This window comes from Protobothrops mucrosquamatus, unplaced genomic scaffold (assembly GCF_001527695.2).
Source record: "Protobothrops mucrosquamatus isolate PMUCROS unplaced genomic scaffold, P.Mucros_1.0 scaffold1071, whole genome shotgun sequence".
Taxonomy (NCBI): domain Eukaryota; kingdom Metazoa; phylum Chordata; class Lepidosauria; order Squamata; family Viperidae; genus Protobothrops; species Protobothrops mucrosquamatus.
Genome location: NW_015387299.1, coordinates 182257 through 205015, shown reverse-complemented (window position 1 = coordinate 205015; position 22759 = coordinate 182257). Strand labels below are relative to the sequence as shown.

At 35.2% G+C, this 22759-nt stretch overlaps 1 protein-coding gene across 1 annotated transcript in view; it reads right to left on the bottom strand.

Annotated features, from left to right (window-relative positions):
• Positions 1-22759, bottom strand: part of ASXL3 (ASXL transcriptional regulator 3) — a 79787-nt gene that overhangs the window by 24798 nt on the left and 32230 nt on the right. Inside the window, exons 4-6 of the mRNA XM_015820127.1 lie at positions 20927-21048; positions 4755-4872; positions 3667-3786 (exon numbers count right to left, since the gene is read on the bottom strand). Coding sequence (XP_015675613.1) covers positions 3667-3786; positions 4755-4872; positions 20927-21048 — 360 coding nt within the window. The remainder of the gene's footprint in view (positions 1-3666; positions 3787-4754; positions 4873-20926; positions 21049-22759) is intronic.

Here is a 22759-nt window from a genome sequence, read left to right as displayed (position 1 = left end):
CATATTAACTAATCAAACAAACAAACAAATAAATAAAATATTATATATTTTTTATTATTGAAAGGCATCAGAATCTCTGGCTGTGGAATAAATAAATCAGCAAGTGAGCAAATAATGTTTTCCCATTAATTGTAGAGCAGAATATTAGTTACTGGTTTGGAGATAAAAGATTATGTAGAGAGCTATACTTTTTGGTAACTTACATTGTATTCATTGTACGAATGATGTTCAAAACCTAGAGAGCCTTCTCCATTGCCTGAAAACTTTAAGTCAGATGTTCTCATATAACCTGAAGCTCAACTAGCTATACAGAAATTGAAAATTAACATCCCTTCTCCCAGACAAAGAAGCATCTTTGTGCCTGCACAAACCTCTTTGAATTCTAATCATTTGATTATAAGCCAGTTATCCCAATAGTATATAAACAAAGATTGATGGTTCAATTATTCCCTGAAATGCTACAAGATCTTCAAAACTGCAAGTATCACAATTAAACAGTTACAAAAAATACAATGTTCCATTTATTTTCAATGAGATTAGGCAAGGAGGGTTGTATTCAGTGGATTTTGTTAAATGGAAGGCAACCACATTTTCATTCATAAAAAGCACCTGTGGCTACCTAATCTAGCATTCTGTCCCCACAATGTCCAGTTAAATGCCAGTGGCCATATGCAGAATACAAGTACAGCAATATTTCCCTGCAAACAATCCACAGCAACTGAGATTCAAAGATATGCAATCTCCTAGACAGAGAGCAATACAAAGCCATCCAGAAATTATTGATAGTTTTATGCTTCATGTATTTGTCAAATTCTTTTTCATAATCATCCAAATTGCCAGATGTCACTATATCCATGTTTTAACAAATTCTATAATGTATTAATTGAATTTTTAACTATCCAAGTTCATCAGATGGCCCCACGTTCTACTCCACTTTTTTTATACCATGCCCAACCTTAGATAGTTCTATCATGTCCCATTTACTCAATTTCTTCTAAACTCATTAGTCGCAAATGTGACTTTATCTCATATGGAGGATGTTCATACACTTTCATCATTTTGATATCCCTTTTCTACACCTCTTGCAATTAAATAATAATACTGTTTGGGTGGTGCTATGAGCCCAACTATAACTAGTAAGCCAAGGGTAGTTACATTATGGGTTAGAATGTATTTTATTACAACTATGACAGATTTATTTTCTGTCCTTTACCAATGATTGCCACAGCTGAATTTTACCTGAATGCACCAAATTGTATTTTTCACAAGTGCCTCAAAAGAGAGTGATGCTTTCATCAAATAGGGCCCCAAAATTCATTTTTTGTCAATAGTGATCACAGTCACCATCAAGGCTTCAGACCGTATCAGCATTGAGGTAAAGCAGATTTTTAAAATCTCAATTTGCATTACTGAACAATATTTGAGATCTTAATGCCTACTTGTATACACTGTTTTGGAAGTTTTCAAAATCTGCTTTATTTTAACCATCTTGATTGCTTCTCTAATTTCCCGGTTATGGTCCTCACCAGCTATGCGCCCAGAAAGCCTTTCTGGAAGTGTAGCTAGTAAGTACTCCTGAACAGCTGAGATCATGTCTTAATGGCTATGTGGTCAGGGTGTGGGATTGGATTCCAAATCAGAAATAGCAGTCTGAGAGAGCAGCAATGTGCACAAATTTCTTGCTAGATAATTCCAGCCTTGCCCTACAGCAGCATTTCTCAGTCTTGGTAACTTTAAAATATACTTCTGGTTGGGAGTTGAAGTCCACAAATCTTAAAATTCCCAAGGATGAAAAACACTATTCTAGTTCTCCTTAAGGCATGCCATTCTTTCAGGAATCCTGGACTTTTCAGACAGGCTTTTGGGATTCCAGGAGGAAGAAAATATAGGGAAGATGAGCATGGCCTTCCTATTTCTGTGGGTTACACCATAGATTACAAGCCATAGTAACCTCGGCTTTAGAGGCAGCTAATTTAAATCCTATTATCTAATATTTAAAGCATATTAAATGCATGAACAAAAATTTTCCCATTTCCCCTATATTAATTGTGCTTCCAAGTTAGACTTATGAAGACTTCAGAGCCACTCATTCTTTTGCTATCAGAGAGAGACTCTAAAAACTTCTAAGCATATCAATGAAGGAAACTGAATCATGTTTTATAGACAGGAAGCTATCAAAGAATGGAGAAAGGGATTTTATTGTATGCAAAATCTTTCACATAAAAATATCATTTTTGAAAAAGGCAGCCCTATATTTGTCTTTTGTTCCCTTCTCTGCTAAGCTATAATAAAAAATAAATGTCTAAACACAAGTAAATAAAATTCTATAAAACATTCACTCTGGTCTTTTAAAGAATAAATGCTAGTTTTGATTACTTAATTACATTGGAAAAGATATAATACAATGAAGCTTATCAACCACTGAGCCAGAAATGGCCATTTTCACATTTGCAGCTTCTCAAGACTCTTAATTTAAAACAATGCCATGAACTAAAGAGTAAATCATGTCTGTGTGAGTGTGCATGGGTGTGTGTGGGGAGGAGGGTAGAGAGGGAGAGAGAGAGAGAGAGAGAGAGAATAGAAGAGAGAGAATAGGAGAGACAGAGACTAGAAAGAGCTTTGTTGCCAAAACAGAGATTTAATTTTGTCCAGATGGATGGGAAGAATTGTAGATTCTGTATTTAATGTATGACAGTTAAACAATTTTTACCACAGCTTTAATCATCAAGCAAAATTTGTTTTAGAATCAAAATATAATTCACAAAGAATAAAAAGATATGAAGAGAACCTGAAGTAAAACAAATACAAAAAGCAAGATACTGATGCCAGCAATAGAAATTTGCAATTTTAAAGGAAAATAACTTCTTTCAGAGCATATTGCTAATTTATTTGGAGTAGTTACACCATTAGATAATACTATGAAATGGCCCTAAGTTTAAGAAGGATAAGGAGCAGTTATAAAATTAGCATTTTTGAAATATTCTAAAATATTAAACTAGGTTGCAAACAAAAATCCAAGAAAGGAATAAATGCAGAGTCTGACTATAAATAATCCAACACAAAGCAAAAAGCCTTGCCTGTTTATTTGTTTAATGAGACATTTTGTTACTGCCTAAGATAAATAAGTTACATATAATTTAGCAAAAAGAAAAAGGGAGGGAGGGAGCCCAACACTTAAAAGTCTAACAGAGTGAATATAAATATTGGTTTACTATATAATCTGAGCTATTTTATGCTATTAAGGAATGAGAAAGAAAAGCCAAAGTAAGAAAAGAAATGTGACTGAGAAATATGTAAGTAATACGCTGAGAAATAATGAAAAAAGATAAAGGGAGGGAAAGTAAGAATAGTCCTCCGTGAAAAGATGGTGAAGCAAGAAACAGCTGGCTCCAAAATGGCCAATTTAGGGGAGCTCCAGTCTGTCTGATTGAAAAGGGTTGTGACAGAATGGCCTGCTGGGAAAAGGTGCCCCAAAAGGGGACACCCCTGCAGAGTTCAAAGGGACAAAAGAACACAGCAAGAGAAGCCCTTGTGCACGGAAAAAAATATCCAAAACATCAAGAGAGAAAATGCGAAATTCTATATAGTGAGTTTTCATCTTTTCTATGTATTCTATAAAGTAAAAAGATGGGGGGGGGGGAAAGGACATTTTAGAGACCTACTCACCTAAACCAGATTTTTTTAATCTCTTTAAATGCTGGCTCATTTGTTTTCCAGTTGGAGACTTTGGCCCATGTTTCATTTCTTTATCAGAATTGTCTGCTTCACCATTTTTAGATTCAGACCCTTTAAAAAAGCAAACGTTATACTGAAGTGCTTCCCCGTTTGGGAAAAACCAAAACCAAAAACAAAGCTAGATTATTTTTTTTTACAAAAAGAAAAAAAAAGAACAAAACCCGTATAGTGATATCTTTATCTGTTACCCTATTTAAAGGTTATGTTTTTTGCTGACAAGTTGATTCCCTGTCACTGGAAGCAACGAAGCAAAAGCTCATAAATCCATTAAGTGATGAAAACAAGTTTCTTCAATGTAACAGTCAATAAAGATGTTTGCTAATCCAATATAAATAAGCTTCTTCTCCGATAGCAGAGACATCTTTAAAAATAATAACGCTACCTTTATAAGGGAACAAAGAAATAAAAGGAAGAATGGGAAACCCTCCCTTTGGTAAGTTAATTTTCTCCCACGTCTGGGGGGGGGGAAACCCAACCTACAATAAAAAGTGACACAGATCTCTGCACGATTCATTCACAGTGAAGCATGTAACAGCCAAAAGTAAAGGTCAGGGTTGCACTGTGGTGATTAAGATGGTGCCAGAACACAAAATCTTATTAAAAGGACAACTGTTATTGCAAGACAGGAGTATGAGAGTAATTCGCACTCCCAGAGGAGTTGTGATGGTTATTTATTTGGCTCCCTGATGGCACGGAATGCCAAAACATAGCTCTCCTATTAAGAATCAGCATCCAAAAAGACTACTTTGCATTCCTTTAAAGCAGCTGTTGTAATTTTAATTTTTTTTTTAGACACAGTCCTTCTCTCTTGATCCTCCCCTCCCCTCCCTCCTAGCACTGAAATTAAAATCTTCCTTCTTGGAATTAATAAAATTGGTTTAAAAAATGAAACAGAATCCATCTTGTGGGAACACCATCATAATTTTTCAACATCCTAATTTTGTGCACGATAGCTCTCACCTCATCGGGAGGGCTCTTTGACTAGAAACTGTTGTTGCAGTCAGTCTGTAGTTATTTACCTGAAGGTGAATCCGACTGCTCATCAGACACCTTTAATGGTGTCAAAACAACACGAGGAACAGTCTTGTTTACCATCATTGAGACTCCATTTCTTCTTTTCTGCTGCTGTCTCAAAGCCTACAAAGGACAAAACAAAACAGAAAAATATAACACAAAATGCTGCTCACAAGTGAATTACACAAAACATTCCCCTTTCATTCAGCTAAGCTCCTTAAGATAATAATATCCAAGTAGCTGCAAATTTGCCATTCTTCCATTTCATCTCTCTCTCTCTCTGTCTCATTCAATCTCCCTATATTTTAATTTAAGCATAAAGAAGATGCACCTTTAAAATCCAGAACAATGTTGACAACAAAGAAGCATTCATAACTGTTTGCTCTACCTTAGCAGCAGAAACATGAGAACCCATGGAATTTAAAACTGAGATTTTCAAGTAAAACAAATCTAAAAATAAATATTTCAAAACCAGACTAAAACTCCATGTCTGTACATCTCTTGCAGGTGCATCTTCTCCCGTACACTGCTCAGTCAATCAAGTTAACACAGTGTCATCAGTATGTACAGCATGTAAGGGCTACAGTATTGATGCACTCACTCAGCCGTGAGTAGCGCTGCACAAAATCACTGCACATGGCAGGAATCATTTATTTCTGCGAAAGGGATCGGTCCTAATCTTGGAAAACCTTGCAGCACTTGGCTTCTGTCTGCTTGACTTTGGGCATTAACCTTCAAAACACGAACATGGTAAATGTGGGAGAAAATCATAAAAGAATAAATATCTACAAATGGGAGGGGGTTTGTGTGTGTATTTGTTTGTGTGCATGTTTCTTTTTTTGTAACTGTATCAGCAACAGGGAGGATAATGCAATACAAAATACAAATAGGACCTGAATAGCTGCCAGGATATTTTATACAATAAAATAACTCAAATTGGAAGATTAGGGAACATGAATGGGAGAATCTGCCAGTTAAACAATTTACAAGCACAAATATTTAAACTGAATAAGTTATAACAAATCGGCTCACTTCTGATTATCTGGTACCTGCTTGTAATCCTCATTTTACACTCTTATCTTTGATTTGTGTGTGCATTAAAAAGACCACTAAATTTTACCAAAGGAGATCATGCTTAGCATGAATTAATATCCTTTGTCTCCTTACGAGCATAAACGACTAATGACTTGTGAGCTTAATTCTGTAATTGCAATACAGCTGTAGTCTATTTAGATGACAATGCTTTGCACACAACACTTCAAAGGCAAAATAATTAAAAACAATTGCTTCCTATTTCTCTGGATAATAATATTTTAGAGCACAAATTCTGTCCCAGAAAGAACAATAAAAAAGCAACAACTGGGTATTTAACAGATATTTCAATGTAGAATGTATCAGAGGGACATAAATAATAAAGGAGAATTTTAAAAAATGGCTGTCAACCAACAAAATAATTTAAACTGATTTATTGCCTTAAATCAACCAGATTTACATACTTATGCATGTTTGTCAAAATATAATCACATAGTTTTAATATACTGAAAGCAAACAGCTCCTCTTTAATTGCATGACAATATTTAAAATTCAGTGGACAAACAAACCTACCTATTAATGGAAGAAAATATAGCTTTAATATTTGCTTCCACCAGTTTGGAAACTTAAAATATAGGATATTTCAGTTACAGTAATAGTGAAATAGTTTTAATATGAATGTTCAATTCCCATCAATATTATGATAAATCTGGTTGCAAGATATATTAATACTGATTTTAGCTCAGCTCTGTGAAGTTTACTAGCCTATAAATGTTACTGAAATAGAAAATGCATGTATCCAAACTGAAATGCCTTGTTTTACATTTCTTTATAATTAAATTTGGTGGCATCTCTATATAGCCAGTCTAGCAATATGTTCCACTGATTAACTGTAGAGCAAATTTCATCTGCAATTAAATGTTTAGTTGATTAAGCAACTAATTCAGTTAGGGGTTATGCTCTCAATAAATATCAATATTCATGGCCCTGAAAGCACATAACACAGTATATAAAAATCTAAACAAAGATGTACAAACAATGAAAATCACTGCCTCTGATTTGCAAGTAATAGCTATAACTATTTCTGTCAACATTTGTTTTTGCCCTCCAAGTTTAAAACATTGCAATTGTATTGTTGTATATAAATTAAATTTCTACAAGTACTATTTATTCAACAACAGAAGTGGCAGAAACTATTTCTATGGGTATTTAGACAAATATGCCTTACAAAACCTCATGAAGTACCATGGCACAGATCAGGTGCGTTGGTTCCTTCCATTTCTGGTGTAAGACGGCCATATACAAACCCCAGATTATCCTATTTCCCCACATCCCAAAAGGTCTTACAGCCAAACTTCACCTGCTATGTCTGCTCCTGACTGCTCAATAATGTTACCATACTGTGCCTAGTTCCTTCTTTTTTCTCTACAGACCTCATATGAAAAGATAGCATATTGTTTGGATTATGGAATTTAAGCAAGTGATCATCAACCACAGGAAAATGAAAGACAAGTTAATAACGCGATTCCACATAGTGACTACTCAGAGACACTATGACAGCCAAGACACACATACAAGGTAACTTCTAAAACAGTTCTAATAACAGCAGATTAAAGACTCAGCAGATTTCAGAAGAATGATGGAGGGAGGCAAAATGCAGAAGTTGGTGGAGGAGAAAGAAAATAGGTGGTGAAGTTAATAAAATGGAATGGCAGACAATATAAATGAAGAAAAAGAAAAAGGCCAAGATAGTCTGGAATCACTTCGACAAAACAAGAGATATTAAGAAGTTGTTGTAGATGAATACCAAGATAAATTTGAAGAAGGAACAGAAGAGTTAAATAACCATCACCTTCACCTTGGGAAAGAAGAGGAAGTGAGAAAGAAACTCAAGGTAATCTATTTTGATCCTGTCTAGTATGAAACAGGGGTAGAAAGAAAACCTGCCAAACTTTCAGGATTCTGTTATTACCCTCTGCAACAATAAAATAGAGCTCTTTATGATGTCTTTTCCCTGATCTGGGCTAACTTGAAAGGTTTGGCATCAGTAGAAAAGCTAAATATGCACAGGTCATAGTATGGGAATTGTATGCCATTGTAATATATCACATATTTTGGGGTGGAGCAAGGGGTGGGAATCTTAGTAGCCATGAAAAGTGCAAAACATACCTTTGTAAGGAACATACATTAACCAAATAGTAATTTACAAGCTTTGTATGACAGTTGTGGAAATCAAGATTGAATTTTCATAACTTTGACTCACCAACTTATTGAACTACTGATTTTAATAAATATGAAAGAAAATGGACACTAAACCTCTCTTTTTTCCTATCTTTGACTAGAAGCAAATCTAGATGATAATCAAAGTTCTGGTGAATCACTATATGTGACTGATTGAGTCTTAGCAAACTGTGTTCATAGATAGTGAAGAAAAGGTTGACACAGGCAATCTGGTGACTTCCAGAGGTTTTGGACCACAAGTCTGATAAATCTCAATCAATATGGCCAACAGATAATAGGGGTAATGTGGGCTATTATCTAAAACATTTTAAGTAAGATGCAAAAATACACATAGATCTTAATCATGGGATAAAACAAATGGATATCAATAAAAAATTGAGGGTAAAAGCCCTTAATCCTCCTAGTTCAAGATAATAGATGCAATTATAGATGTGACATAGATTATAACCCAATAGTTAAGGTAAAGTAATTAGACACCTTTTACAGTTATTAACTGTAACTTAAACATTCTCAAAACGAAAGCAATCCAGACTTAACTTCCCTATTAAATTTCTTTAAGTCCTAATTAGTAACTTTAATTATGAAAGAAGTAATAGTTTCATAGACATAAAGTTGATTATGAAAAGAGTATTTTTTTAATCTAACTCATACAATTTAAAACAAAGATAGTAAGATAAAAACTAAGATGCTGACATTTTAGCATAAATACAGGTCAACCACTTCTTTTCATGACATTTACTATATCAAAAGTGACACATAATTAAATGAAATATAAACTAATTGGTGTATCTAGAAACAGTCTAGTCTTCCTAATGTATCATTAATTACATTATGTAGTCTGCAACAATATATTACATTTGTCATGCATGGGGAATCTATAAATAAAAAACGTACATTCTTAAAATCGCTGTCAGAAAAATGTTACAATATAAATCACACTTACAAAACAAAAAGTAATTTAAAAATCCCATATAATCTCTACCAGATAGTCAGGAAAGCCAATATTCTCATAAAAACCAAATGTAAACAATTCTAATTCTTTACTGTCAAAAGCATTCATTTCATATCTAGAATCTGATTAGCAACATTAATTTAGGTCTGAAAACCATTAACTATCAATTCTCTCTTAAAACTTTCTACAATGTTTGATGTAGCAAAGAATCAAAGTACTAAATATAAAAGCAGAATATGTCTTCAAGGCTGCAGCCAATTTATTTGACAGAGAGTAATAAAACATGCTGACCTACAAAATCACTAAAGCATCTGCATCCTTAAATATACTGCTTAACATTTCTCTTGTATACAAGCTCAGATTCCAATAAAATAAGATGGTAAGGAATCATTTGTTGATAATTTATACTGAAAGATCTAACCTGTGCTAGATAGAAAAACATCCAATGTCAATTGAAGAGAAGTATGTTCTTTCCAGTTGCTATTTTTATCCTAAACCCATTACATAGTATTCAACACACATTTCATCAATACAAATGATTATACCATAATTTTTCTATCTGTACTTGTCTTGCCTTGATTGATATTGTACATCTCTATTTGTTTTCGTTTTGTGATGCAGGAATCTTTCCAGCACTGTTTTTTTTTCCTTTACCACAAAGGCAATGTCAAATAACTTGCACAAAAAGGGGAGTGGGGGGAGCCCATTCTATAATCCCTAACTGCATTGCAATTGCCACTGCCAAACATTAAGTCAATACAGATATGGGAAGAAGCCATAAACCACTCTTATGGCCCTAGGCTTTGAGACATGGAAAAAAAGCAGCACAGTTATTACCACTCCCAAGCCATACAACCACATTTCCCAGAATCCTAGGAAGACCATTGGCTGTGGAGATAGAATTGGAATGGCATTACTTCTGACTGCAATGGAGAGTTATATTTTAATCACACAGTTAGTTTAAAAGTCCAGTTTAGCATATAGCTTTCCCCTAAGCCGTCACTTCATTATAGGAAGAAATTTGCTTTATTGTGATACGTTCATTGCTTCTTTGCTTTGTGAAATGTTATAGCGCAATGGTTTTTTGTTTTTTTTGTTTATCTGCACCATTTCAGTCTGGGAAATAAACAGTGCCAAGCAAAGCTTCCCAACCTGGTGTCTTTCAGATATTTTGGGAATATAACTCCAGTACTTCCTGCTGAAATACTATTACAGTACACTCTGTGTACTAGTCTTAACACATCTGAAAAGTATCAAGCTATAGAAGACTAGCCAAAGGTTGTTAATACAGCTAGTCCTTGACTTACAACGACAACTGAGCCCAACATTTATGTTGCTAAGTGAGACAATTAAGTGAGTTTTGCCCCATTTTACAACCTTTCTCGTCACAGTTGTTAAGTGAATCACTGTAGTTGTAAAGTTAGTAAGACAATTGTTAAGTGAATCTGGCTTCCCCATTGACTTTGCTTGTCAGAACTTGCAAAAATTTATTACATGACTCCGGGACACTGTAACCGTCATAAATATGAACCGGTTGCCAAATATCCAAACGTTGATCACATGACCATGGGGATTCTGCAACTGTCGTAAGTGTGAAAAATGGTCATAAGTCACTTTTTTCAGTGCCATTGCAACTTTGAAAGGTCACTAAGTGAACTATTGTAAACTGAGGACTACCTGTATCACATTTCCCCATTATCAAAAAATGGCCCCGAGGTTCACTGTTTTTGTTAATTCCACTTGTTTAAAATTAATAATGCTGTTATTATTCTGTAAACATGTATCAGAACTACTGAGAAATCACAGGCACTTAAAGATCTACATTCACTTTCTTAATTGGTTAACAACAAAAATCTTGTTAACAGTTACAGGTTCCTCTTTGTTATTTAATTTCCAGAAACAGAAAAAAGTGTAACCATAGAGGCGTAATGAAAGAAATCTTGCTAACACTGATGAGAACAGGAAAGGCAGAATACATATCAACTTTCACTTTTTCAATTGCTTCTTTCCTTTTTTTAAAAAAAGATAAGCATTTCTTTTCAGAAAAAAATGTATTAAGATGTTAATGTGGTCAATTGAAAAATCTCCTGTGGGGAAATATTATCTCTCTTCTACCACAGCACAAAAGCAAACAAGCTAACTAGGAAGCACCCTGCACCCTGCTGCTTTTAATGGCACTGCTGTTTGTTATTTCAACAATAAAACAAATTTAAATCAAAACAGCATTTTTCTAAAACCAGTGTTGTCAACAAGTTGTGTAGAACATCAGAGAACTAGCATCCAGTTTTTCTTTTGTTAACATATTTGCTGAACCAACATTTGGTCAGATACCAGATTTTCTGGAAAGATGGAAATAGACCAGATTTACAATTATACATATTGCTAGGATCTCAATTCAGCATCAGTCCACACACTAAAGTACAACCAGCCTTTTTGGCCTTTTGAGCATTTTCAGTTGAAACATTAGACAAAGCTATATTTTGCAATAACCATATTGTGAATCAAAATTACAAGGTGGCCCTTTTTATTTAGGGAGATTTCATTCCATTCTACAATTGTGGATAATGAGACTGAGTCTCTTGGAACTGCGAGGCTAGATTCTGGAATCCTGGAAAATTACTGAAAACTACCAAAAATAGAGAAATAAAATAAAAGATACTGTGTCTTGACCAGTTTAGAGCTTCTACTTTCCCAGTCCACAGGCTGGCAGTGCTTCTGATAAAAAAGAGTCAATTGAAGAAGCCGGATTCATTTAACAACCGTAGTGATTTGCTTAATAATTATTTCCCCAAACCAACAATTTAAATCCATCACTCCTACCCAACCATAACAAAAATCAAAATAGGAAGTTGTGGTCTTGTGGATTATAGTAACAAAAATCAAACATCAACATACTTTTAAGAGTCATGGTAGCGCAGTGATTAGAATGCAGTATTGCAGGCTAATTAAACTTAGGGACAGGAGTTTGGCTCAAGGTTGATTTAGTCTTCCATCCTTCCAAGGTCGGTAAAATGAGGACCTAGATTACTAGTGGCAATATGCTGACTCTGTAAAATGCTTAGAGAGTGCTGTAAAGCACTATGAAGCAGTATGTAACTCTGGGTGCTATTGCTATTTCTGCTTTAAAACCATGGAAAGTGTCAGTATTGTATTCTGAAGATAATTCCATAGCTCTTTAATAGGGGTAGTGACCATTGTAAAATACCGTTGTATAGCTACCATTGTAAAGATAATCATGGCTTGGCTGACCCCGATTTCCAAGGCCCTGTTTTTTATTTGCTTCTGATCCTTTGGGACCTGATGAATATTGTGTCAACAAGAATTATTTATTTGAACCTAGTAAGCTTGTGCTTGTGTCATCAGCCACTTTAGTCTACTTTAGCTACTTTTTTGGTAGTCTTTGAATTTTCTGAGCATCAACATTTTCTCTTGTTACTCTTTGTATTATGTGTCCAAAACATTTAAGCTTTAGTCCCATTTTAAAGTGTTCAGTAAGTAGTCTGGCTTTATTTCATCTAGTATCAAATGAACTATTTTTCTTGTAGTCTAAGGTTTTCTCAACATTTATTTTCAGTACACAATTTCAAAGAATCAATTTTTCTTACTCAGTCTTTCTAATGATCCACCTTTTACAGCTGTATGTGAAAATGTAACTCATACAACTGGAAAAACATAATCTTAACAATACATATTGTTGTTGTAAGTGCAATGTTTCTGAGCTTTAATAGTTTATCTAAAAGAGTGATAGTTTTTCTCAAATAGCTGACATCTTTTTATTTCACGATATAGTCAGTATTCCTGTACATTTTTTTATCATAGGAAAATAAAATCTGTTATTTCAACTATTTTCCCATCTTTTTCCATTGGGTTGGTACTGCTTGTTGACTAAATCTTAGTTTTAAAAAAATGAGCAGCAGACCAGTGTTTGGACTTTCTACTTTCATTAAGAGATTCCTGGGTCTTCCTCAATTACAGCTATCAAAGTATTATTATAAGCCTATCTTAGGTAATTCATGTTTGTGTCAGCAATTTTAATTCCAACTCCTATTTCTTCTACTTCAACTTTCTCATAGTATATTTTGCATAAATGGGACAGTACATGATCTAGGTATACTCAATTTTGAACCCTTTTAGATGGTCCATATTGTATAGCTTCTTGTTCAGCCTATACTTCTTTTCAGTAAATAGATGGAGTGGCCCATATTTTTAAGGGCTGTCCACAGTTTGTTATAATCTACACATTGACTTTTCTTTGTATAATCAAAAAAGCAAAAATATGTGCCTTTTTGGAACTTCCTCACCTTTTCCATTTTCCATCAGAGGTTAGGAATATGACCTTGGATAGACTTCCCTCCTTTGATTCCAGCTTGTAAATCTAAGAGTTCTTGTTCATTACATTACTAAAGTCTGAAGAAGGAATGCAAAAGTTGTTAAGTAAACAAGAGCTCTTCCCTGAGAAAAACCAAGGGGTAAGAAAGCAACTCAAGATTACCCTATCTTGATTTTCTTTTACACCAAAAGAGCAGAGGAGAACACTATCAGGTTCTCAAGATTTTATTACCGATAGTCCTTGAGTTACAACTATTCATTTACAGATGGTTTGAAGATACAATGGCCTCAGAAGAAGTTACCTACAACCCATCCTTTAAGTTACAACTTTTGCATCACCCCTATCGTCATAGGATCATAGTCAGGCACTTGGCAACTGGTTCACATTTATCAAGGTTACAGCATGTTGTGCCCACTTAATCATTATTTTCAATTTTCCCAGCCAGTTTCCAACAAGCAAAGTCAATTGAGGAAGCTAGAATTGCTTAACAACTGCATGATTCACTTAACAACTTTGATAAAATGGTCATAATATCTGGCCTGGTTACATGATGACTCACTTTATGACCACACCAACTTATGACAGTAATTCCAATTGTGTTCATAAATCAAGAACTACATGCATTGCACCCTAGAATGTTTAAGTAGAATTCCAATATTTTTATAATGTTTGTTTCCTGACTCACATATTATGAAAGGCTTACATCAGTCTTGAAAGCCTCTACTTTCTCTAATCAGGCATCAAACTGTGCTTTTGAATGTAGAGATAGCATCAGATTCTTAGGGCATTTCAATATTCAGAGAACAATTTGCTGAAGCATTATTGAAACAACAACAACAAATGGATGTACAAATAACAAATGTACATGATGCTATGGTATAGGTAGCATAATCTTGGGACAAACTTTTAGTCAGGAGCAGGTTGCTGAGCTGCTTCTGACTGAGACAAAGTTTATTCCAATGTTTCTTTGATATTTCTTTGATGAGTCAACCTACAAGTCACTACAGGATCAATTTTGTTTCGATTCTGCTCAAAAAAGGGGTAATTAAATTGGCTGTGCACCTCACTGTGGGCAAAGATACATTTACTGGACAATTAACAGAATTCTATACCAAGATTTAATGATCAGACTAGGAGACCATCAACAAATTGAGAGATTCACAAGCTAAAGCAAGTCAACTGCAGCATTCATGAGTACATATTGGATCTTTAATCATACGCCAGAGATATGAAATGGAATGATATGGCTTTGACTAACCAGTTTTGAAGAGTATTTGCTGATGTACTAATTCTGAGTTAAAGAATCCAGAAGAACCATTCCAGTGTGATGCATTAATTGATAGATGGTTCAAAGAGTTGAGACACAGAGGAAATAATAAGGTAAGGAAGTGTAAAGCTACCTCACGGCCTCTCTAGTAACCGCGTCAGAGACCAGTGCCAGAGAAGTCATGTGAACAGGAGTGGTAAAAAGAATCCTGTCCTCAGCAGAGAAACTGAAGGACAAACTTCATTTGTTTCTACTTTGGAGCCCCAGTCAGCCAGCCAAGATGACTAAAGTAGTTATCTGACTCAGCTACAAAGTAGAGCATCTGTGGAACCACAGCCCATGTAGCCTTCAGGTATCCAAAATGCTCTAAAACTTTTGGAAACTTCACGTTCCCCTCTCAAGAACCTAGCAAGAACCTCAAACAACTAAGAAGAGCTCAGGCAGCTTACAATAAATATTTTATTATCCTGTGACTCTTTATTCAAATATGGGAATACAGCTCTCAGCTCTTATAGACTCAGGTGCCCCAGTTAATTTTACAAATGAGAGCACAGTGCAACAGTTGAAATTACTTACAATATTATTAGAAAAAACAGGCTTCTAGAAACTATTGATCAACAAGTGCTTCAAGCTGGTCCTGCTTTACAGTACTCAACATCTGTGGCAAGATGGGTGGCATACAAGTTTGACAAATAAATAAATGTATAAATAAACTGTCAATAAATGGTCATACAGAATTTCTGTCAGTCTATGTCACAGCTGCCTCAAAAGATTGAGCATAATGTGCAAAATAAGATGTGGCATGTGTTAGAGGAAGTGAAAGTCATTAACCTTGTCCCCTCAGTTGGATCAAAATAGAGGTTTAGGCAGCAAGAAGGAAATCTCAAATTTTGGGTGGCTGAACTGGACAAAAGGTGGTTTTAATTTTTCCTTTTCAGGGCCCAAAGATTGTGCACTCAATACAGGAACACTAGTTTGATTAGGCAATACCTACAGCACTGCCCCACATCAAAGAGTGAGCATGTTCTTGGTCACTTGAAAAAAAGCCCTGGGGCTGTAAGAAGTTATGTGAATGGGTATAAGTGTTGCTCATTTTTTTTACTATGGAAGAAGTAAACATTTCCTGAGACACATGTAAAAAGAGGACAGCCATGTATTGTATTTGATGTTACCTGGTGAGCAAAAAAATGCTGTAATCTGGTGAACAAAAAACCCAGACCTCCTGCTTGTGATATGCTGCTAAATGGTGCCATTCTTGGCAGCAGTATAAGTAACTATGTATTTGCAACTATGCAGTAACTTGAGCAGGGTCTGAAAGCTCATGCACAGTATTCCTTACATTTTGTTATGAAGAACCATGTTGCCAAGTGACAAACCATCTTAGGCTACTCTGGCACACAGATTTCCCACAAAGTTTGGAATAGGCAAATTAGAATTCTGTCCAACAACCCGATCCTTTCACTTAAAGCCTTCTTCTGAGTTTTGTTATCTGGTATTGCCAAGCTGCCTTTGGCCGGCCCCAGTTTAATCAAATGTAGAATTTCAAGAATAGGATCAGGAAAATTACCAAAAATCATGAATTTATTTACAGAACAGACTGCGACTATACTTGCTAGTATAATGTTCCCTCCCACATTTTCATCATGGTTTAATGAGTTTATGAAAAAGGCCTACATTCAACCTGGTCCATCTCCAATGCTCAGCTGAATGCATGGGCATCCAATGGGGCCCTTCTTTCCCGGCTAACAGGTTTATATGAACTAGCTTTTGACACTTCCAAGTTAATATGTAATACACTTTTAATGTATTTTTTGAAATCACAGGATATGTTCCAGTGGCAAAGTCTCTATGAAAAGCAAAACTATTTTTCTTTCAATGTTGATGAAATTGACCCAATACCTTCAACGCTTTTTGGTACTGCTGAAGAAATAAACTAAAAATGTTATGAGAAATGACAATATATAACAATGAACCTTTTTGTCAAAACTCACTGAGTCATGCTGGAAATGATTTTATCAAGGATAATAGCTACAATGAAAAAAGAATAAAAATGTTGAATAACTCAGATATACTTACCTGAGCAGTGCTTCCCTCATCACTGTCTACATCAGTCAGGCTGAAGTCCAGCTCACAACTCTTTAATTGTGTCTCAGCCTTATCTGCATAGCTGTACCTCAAGAGAAGACCTACATGGTATCTTCAGAAGGATTCCGACTTGAAGTCCAGGGTAGCCACTGCCATTCATTGCAGACAACGCTGAACTAGATGGACCAATAGTCTGACTCAGTATCTTTCAATAAGATAGTGATGGGCCACTTGCATCAGACAGATGGCCCCCAAACCCTGTTGTTTGGTCTCTGGAGACTTCCAAAACTGAGTTGCTAACATTCAGAAGCAAACCATTCAGTATGCCCAAAGCAGTTCCCCATCAAATATGGCTGGAAACTAAAGCTAAAAAAATAATTCTCAAATTCCTGGTCCTGCAGGAATTAGTGCAGGAACTGCTGAAGTCAGTCATTTCCTTATTGCTCCAATTATACTAACTTCTGGTCGGGCTAGAGGAATAACCTTTAGATATATGAATATTATCTTTTTATCAAGGAGATCAAGAGGATTACTTGAGGGACTAATGGCAACAAGGAGACTTTCATGGACAAGAAAGGTCTTGAATTTTGGTTCAATAGCAGATCCCAGGAATGACTGATAGCAACTTCTAGTGTCATCTAAACTATACTTGTGCCAAAATAATTCACATTGACTCAGTGATGGCTGGATGATATAGAAACAGGGGTAAGTCACAAATGTGGAATGGTTGAGTCTAATGGTATTGTTTCAAGGACACATTATTCTCAGTGAAAATAACTGGTCAAAAAAACTAATAAAGTCTGACTCACATAATCTTCCATTATGGTCACCTATATTTAGCATTGATTTTAAAAAATAAACTGAAATATAATCAGAGCAAATATTCAAAGTTCCATTCTTCTGCCTAACAAACTGAACAATGCATGAGAAGAGTGTGGAAATCTGCAAAAGAGCCAAAAGAAAAATAATCCTCAACCAAATCCATGCTGCTTTTGGCACTCCACAGAGTAAGCAGTTTATTCCCAGAATGTGTTAAAGGTTCACTTCCCGGTACAGCAAAATAGATCCAGTAAGTTAATATCAGGTGGTATGTGTCACATATAATTGCTTAACATCTCTGTGTATTCAGAAGCACTGTAGGCTATTTGTAGTAGAACAGAAGTACATTATAAGTACATAAAAGCAATAGAAGGTCTGAAGAGTAGATATACAGTAGCAAAACTGACTCCCAACAGCAATTTTCTGAACAAAAATTGCTGCTTAAAGTTCATTCACCAACAGATAGGACCCACAGTTTGGAGTTAAATCAAATCCAGCTGCCTGCATCTGGTGGTAATGAATACATGGAGCATAAAAGGAAATGAAGGGAGAATAGAAGACTCCCTCCTTAAGGTAAATACATCAAGTAATAATCTTTTTAAAAGGAAGTTTCACTGCTTGCTTAGCATTATAGGACGGGTGTATAAGTATTTGCATTTCTCTCTTGAATATTTTATGCTATCAAGACAACTATAATGGTATTTATGGATTTTGCCCTCAGTTGATATTTGCTTATTTCATCTTGCTGTTAGGCTAAATATTTCCTATGGAAATATTTATCCATATTTAGTTTCCCTGTGAAACTCTGAACTATTCCATTTCTATCTCCTTTCCAAAGACATACAAAACCACATTGTCTTGTGGAACTTTGAAGTAATACAATTAGTATACAAGAAGTTCTTTTAGACTGCATTCTTCAGATGCACATAATATTTACATACACACACAAATTTCCCATGATGAAGCAGTGGAGTGGGAAATTATAAAGAGATACATCAGATGGAAACATAAAAGGCACAGTGGGTGAAAACTACATTTTAGATACAGGCCATTGACAGAACAGTTGTTACATCTGACACAGACCATCATGTATTAATGTGCTAATTAATGCAGTGACATAAGAAACCGAATTCTCTCCTTAAAGTTATAGTCTTAAACTATAATAGTATTAAAACTCCCAATGAATTGTATTTCAGCTGTTTCACAATGAAATCAGTTTTTAAAATTCCTTTCCCCAAAGACTGCCACCTTGAAGTTAGTGGCTGAGTGTCCTACCTAACTGAAATATCTTCCTATTGTTTCTGGATAGTGCCATTTCTGATGCCAAATTTATATTCAACTACTCTTTTGAAAGGAATTGGCATTGCTGACAAATAATGGCATATATCAAATATGAGCAGATTATGAATCATGGTGTTACTATGAGTGCTGTTATTTTGTCCTATAATAGCAATGACAAGATAGATATGGGAGAGAATGAAGGCTGTGATTATTCAAATGTCAGTGGCAAAAAATTACTGTGAGATTTGTGGATACTACAGAAGTGGTCTGAGCAAACAATTGTTCAGTTAAAAGACTGTATAACTTGAAAGCCCTTAGCACTGAAATGTGGCATGTTCACCTCCTAAACATAGTCTCCTACAAATCACATTGTTATAATAAAAATAAATCCCTTCCCCTACGATAATGGTAATGGTACCATGGGTACCATTAGGTGTTTATTTTTTCCCATGCTAACCCATGGGAGAGAGAAGCATTATTTTTTCCTAGCCCCTACTCCAAAATTGGAAACAAGCTAGGATGAGTTTTCCCTAATCAGTACTATAAGATTGAAATTAATGTGGTACCTGAAGAATCACAGATTTGGCTACATAGCAGTCAGATTCTTGCACATAACCAACAAAGGCACTGAGGTGTTTTATATATCTATATCTGTGTGTGTATACATACATACATACATACATATATATACATATATGTTTTTGTAGATTTTCACGGGTACAGGTATGCAGGTCTTGGCGTATTCGGTCTTTTCCCGTGTAAGATGATGAGTGGGAACTCGTCGAAACGTTGCCAAGATACTCTCAATCTTACACGGGAAAAGACCCGAAAAAGCCAAGACCTGCATATATATATATATATATATATATATATATATATATATATATATATATATATATATATATATATATATATATATATATATATATATATATATATATATATATATATATATATATATATATATATATATATATATATATATATATATATATATATATATATATATATTCTTTAATAACGTTATAAACAAGAATCCCGGGTATACACATATTGTGGCAGTAATAAAAGTATCCGAACACCAGGATAAAAATCTTAAACCAAAGCTGTTTAATCTACAAAAAGTACTAAGCTTTCGTCAGCCAAACTACCGACATCGTCAGAGTGTAAAAATGTTGGATCCAGGAGTTAGTTTATATAACTGGCCGCCTCTGCGCTCTAACCCTTGAACGGGTCATTGGTCCACTTATTAGTACCGGCCATGCTGTTCTTAAAGGGGCCGTGCTTGTCAATGCATCCGTAACTTCCAAGATTGCTCCCCTGCCCCCAGTAATAGGACTAGCAAATGTGAGAATGACATCTGAAACACGTAGGATAGATAGTTTGGCGATGAAGACACGGGGACAGCCCAGGATAAGTGGGGAGGGGGAAGAAGAGCAGGAGCAACCTGACAGCCGCCCCCTGGGCGCTCGCACACACACCAACAATGACTAGGGGCAGGAGAGCAGCCTTGGAAGTTATGGATGCATTGACAAGCATGGCCCCTTTAAGAACAGCACGGCCGGTACTAATGAGTGGACCAATGACCCATTCAAGGGTTAGAGCGCAGAGGCGGCCAGTTATATAAACTAATTCCCGGATCCGGCGTTTTTACACTCTGACGATGTTGGTAGTTTGGCCGCCGAAAGCTTAGTACTTTTTGTAGATTAAACAGCTTTGGTGTTCAGATACTTTTATTACCGCCATTATATACACACACACACACACACATACATACACACACACAAACACATACACAAATATAAAACACCTCAGTATTTTATATATATATTGAGTTTCTGGAATGTGAGATGGCATTTTAGCATGCCTTGGAAATGTGACCAGCACATCAGGGACCTAAAAACATAGAAGACAGAAATCCAGGAAGTTGCAAGATACATCTTACATCTTCCAGCATCTTCCAGCTGCTTTTTAATATGGTTCCATTTCAGTAGTGTTTCTGCTTCATCCAATACTGATTTTGAGTAAGATGCCTAATAGGATGGAATTTTGCATCTTTTGTAAAAAAAAAATTCCTTTGTATAAAATGTGAAGTATTGAGTGGAAATAAATGATTCAATTCAATTAGTTTAGATATGCAAATGTAATCAATCAAGAAATGTTACTTTACCTGTTTAAGTGCCTTTTTGGTATGCTGCTGAAAGGAAGACACTAGTTTGCTTTGCATTGGTGCATTTGTAAGGCTTGAGTCCCGAATGGAAGACAGTTCTTCAGGTGCTTGCTTAGGACAAACTATGAATACAGAAATAAAATTAAGTATTTAAACTACAGGAGATTAGACTATACCTCTTCATTTCATTTTTACTTCATTTTGAGATCTTAAAATATGACAAAACTGATCTAGTCAAGAAGATCTCAGAGCTGATCTCCCATATAAGGAAGAAATTGTATTTCAGACAGCATAAAATATCTAAAAGGCTATTTAGGATAACTAAACAGCTAGGTAAAGAGGAAATCACCAACAGCCATTCAAATTATCAAAACCACATTTAATGTGAACTTGTGGAAGCTGCAAATATCAGCTAAAATACGTCTGAACTCTTATTGTTCTTGGCAAAGTATAGGCTTCCAACCGCAAAAAGCATCTGCATGACAACTGGCAATGAAATCACACAATGCTTGGTGTTGTCAAAACATACATTTTCAATTGCATGCTTCCAACACATGCTAAATTCAGGAAATGCTGATACCTAGAAATTAACATCTGTGTAATGTCTTTCATTATAATTTGAAAATGTACTGTCTGCAATAATGCTCACAGCTACATTGAATGTAATAAAGAGAACCACTAGTCCAGGAAGCAGAACAGAAGGATGCTTATCACCTCCTGTAAATGTTACAGAAGTTAATAGAATAATAGAATTTAACAGCCTTGAGAGATCCCTTGACCTAATAGGTTAGTGCTAAGGTTCAACCAAGTAGAAAAAGGGACAATAGCACATAAGCCAATTCTATTCAATGATTTAGTTCCAACATTGAATTACAATCAAGTTTTAAATGTAAATGTTGTTAAATCTTGTGAGAGAATATTGAACAATAGTAAAGCCATGCCATGATGCAACTAGAAACTGAGTTATTAATAGCTAGCATTTTACACAGTATTTTTAAACAATATTGTAAGAGCCTTATATATATAGCACATTATCTAACAAATGAATAACCCTATCAAATTTTAGTCTTTGCTTAATTTAATCTAGTTGCTTATACTATACTCTCTAGTCTAGAAATTCTTTATGGGCATAAAGAGGGTTCTCTTATATCGCTTGTTACCTGGAATGCTTTTAACTAGAGATGACAGAGATTAGGTTTGCAAACTCGGGCTTGTGAAACATGCATTCTACAATAAGGGCATAGCTCCTCCTCTAAAACTTCCTCAAATTACAAAGAAAATTATGTATTTAAAAATAAACAAAATACAGTGAGATAAAAGTACAACTCTATTACTATCTTAATACTATTCTTATCTTCATACAACAAGGAAGGAGGGGAGATAATGGATGGCAGACTTAAGCTGCAAATCATGTTAAAGCAGTGTTTTAACTAGAGCTGTTATTCCTTTCATAAGATGTAAAATTGGGGGATGGAGTTCTGCTGATTTTCAAGAGCTTGTTAAAAAGAAGTGACATCTGAAGCTCTCACAAATACTGATATCATATAATGGCAGGTGGCCACCATAATTCCTTCATTTGACAGAGAGAAATGAGAAGCACTGCTTCAAGAAAGTGCTATATGTTGATTGTGAAGCCAGATGATAAATTTTTGCTACTGGCAATAACACAGAAGCTATATTTATTAAGGCACTGATCTGCAAAACACATAGATGTTACCTACTGTCAATTATACTATTAAGATGGTGAGAGTAGACTGAATTTCTTACATTTTCCCACAATAGCTGATTTCTTTGACAAAGGTAGAGACAAAAATACTACAGTTATAAATACAC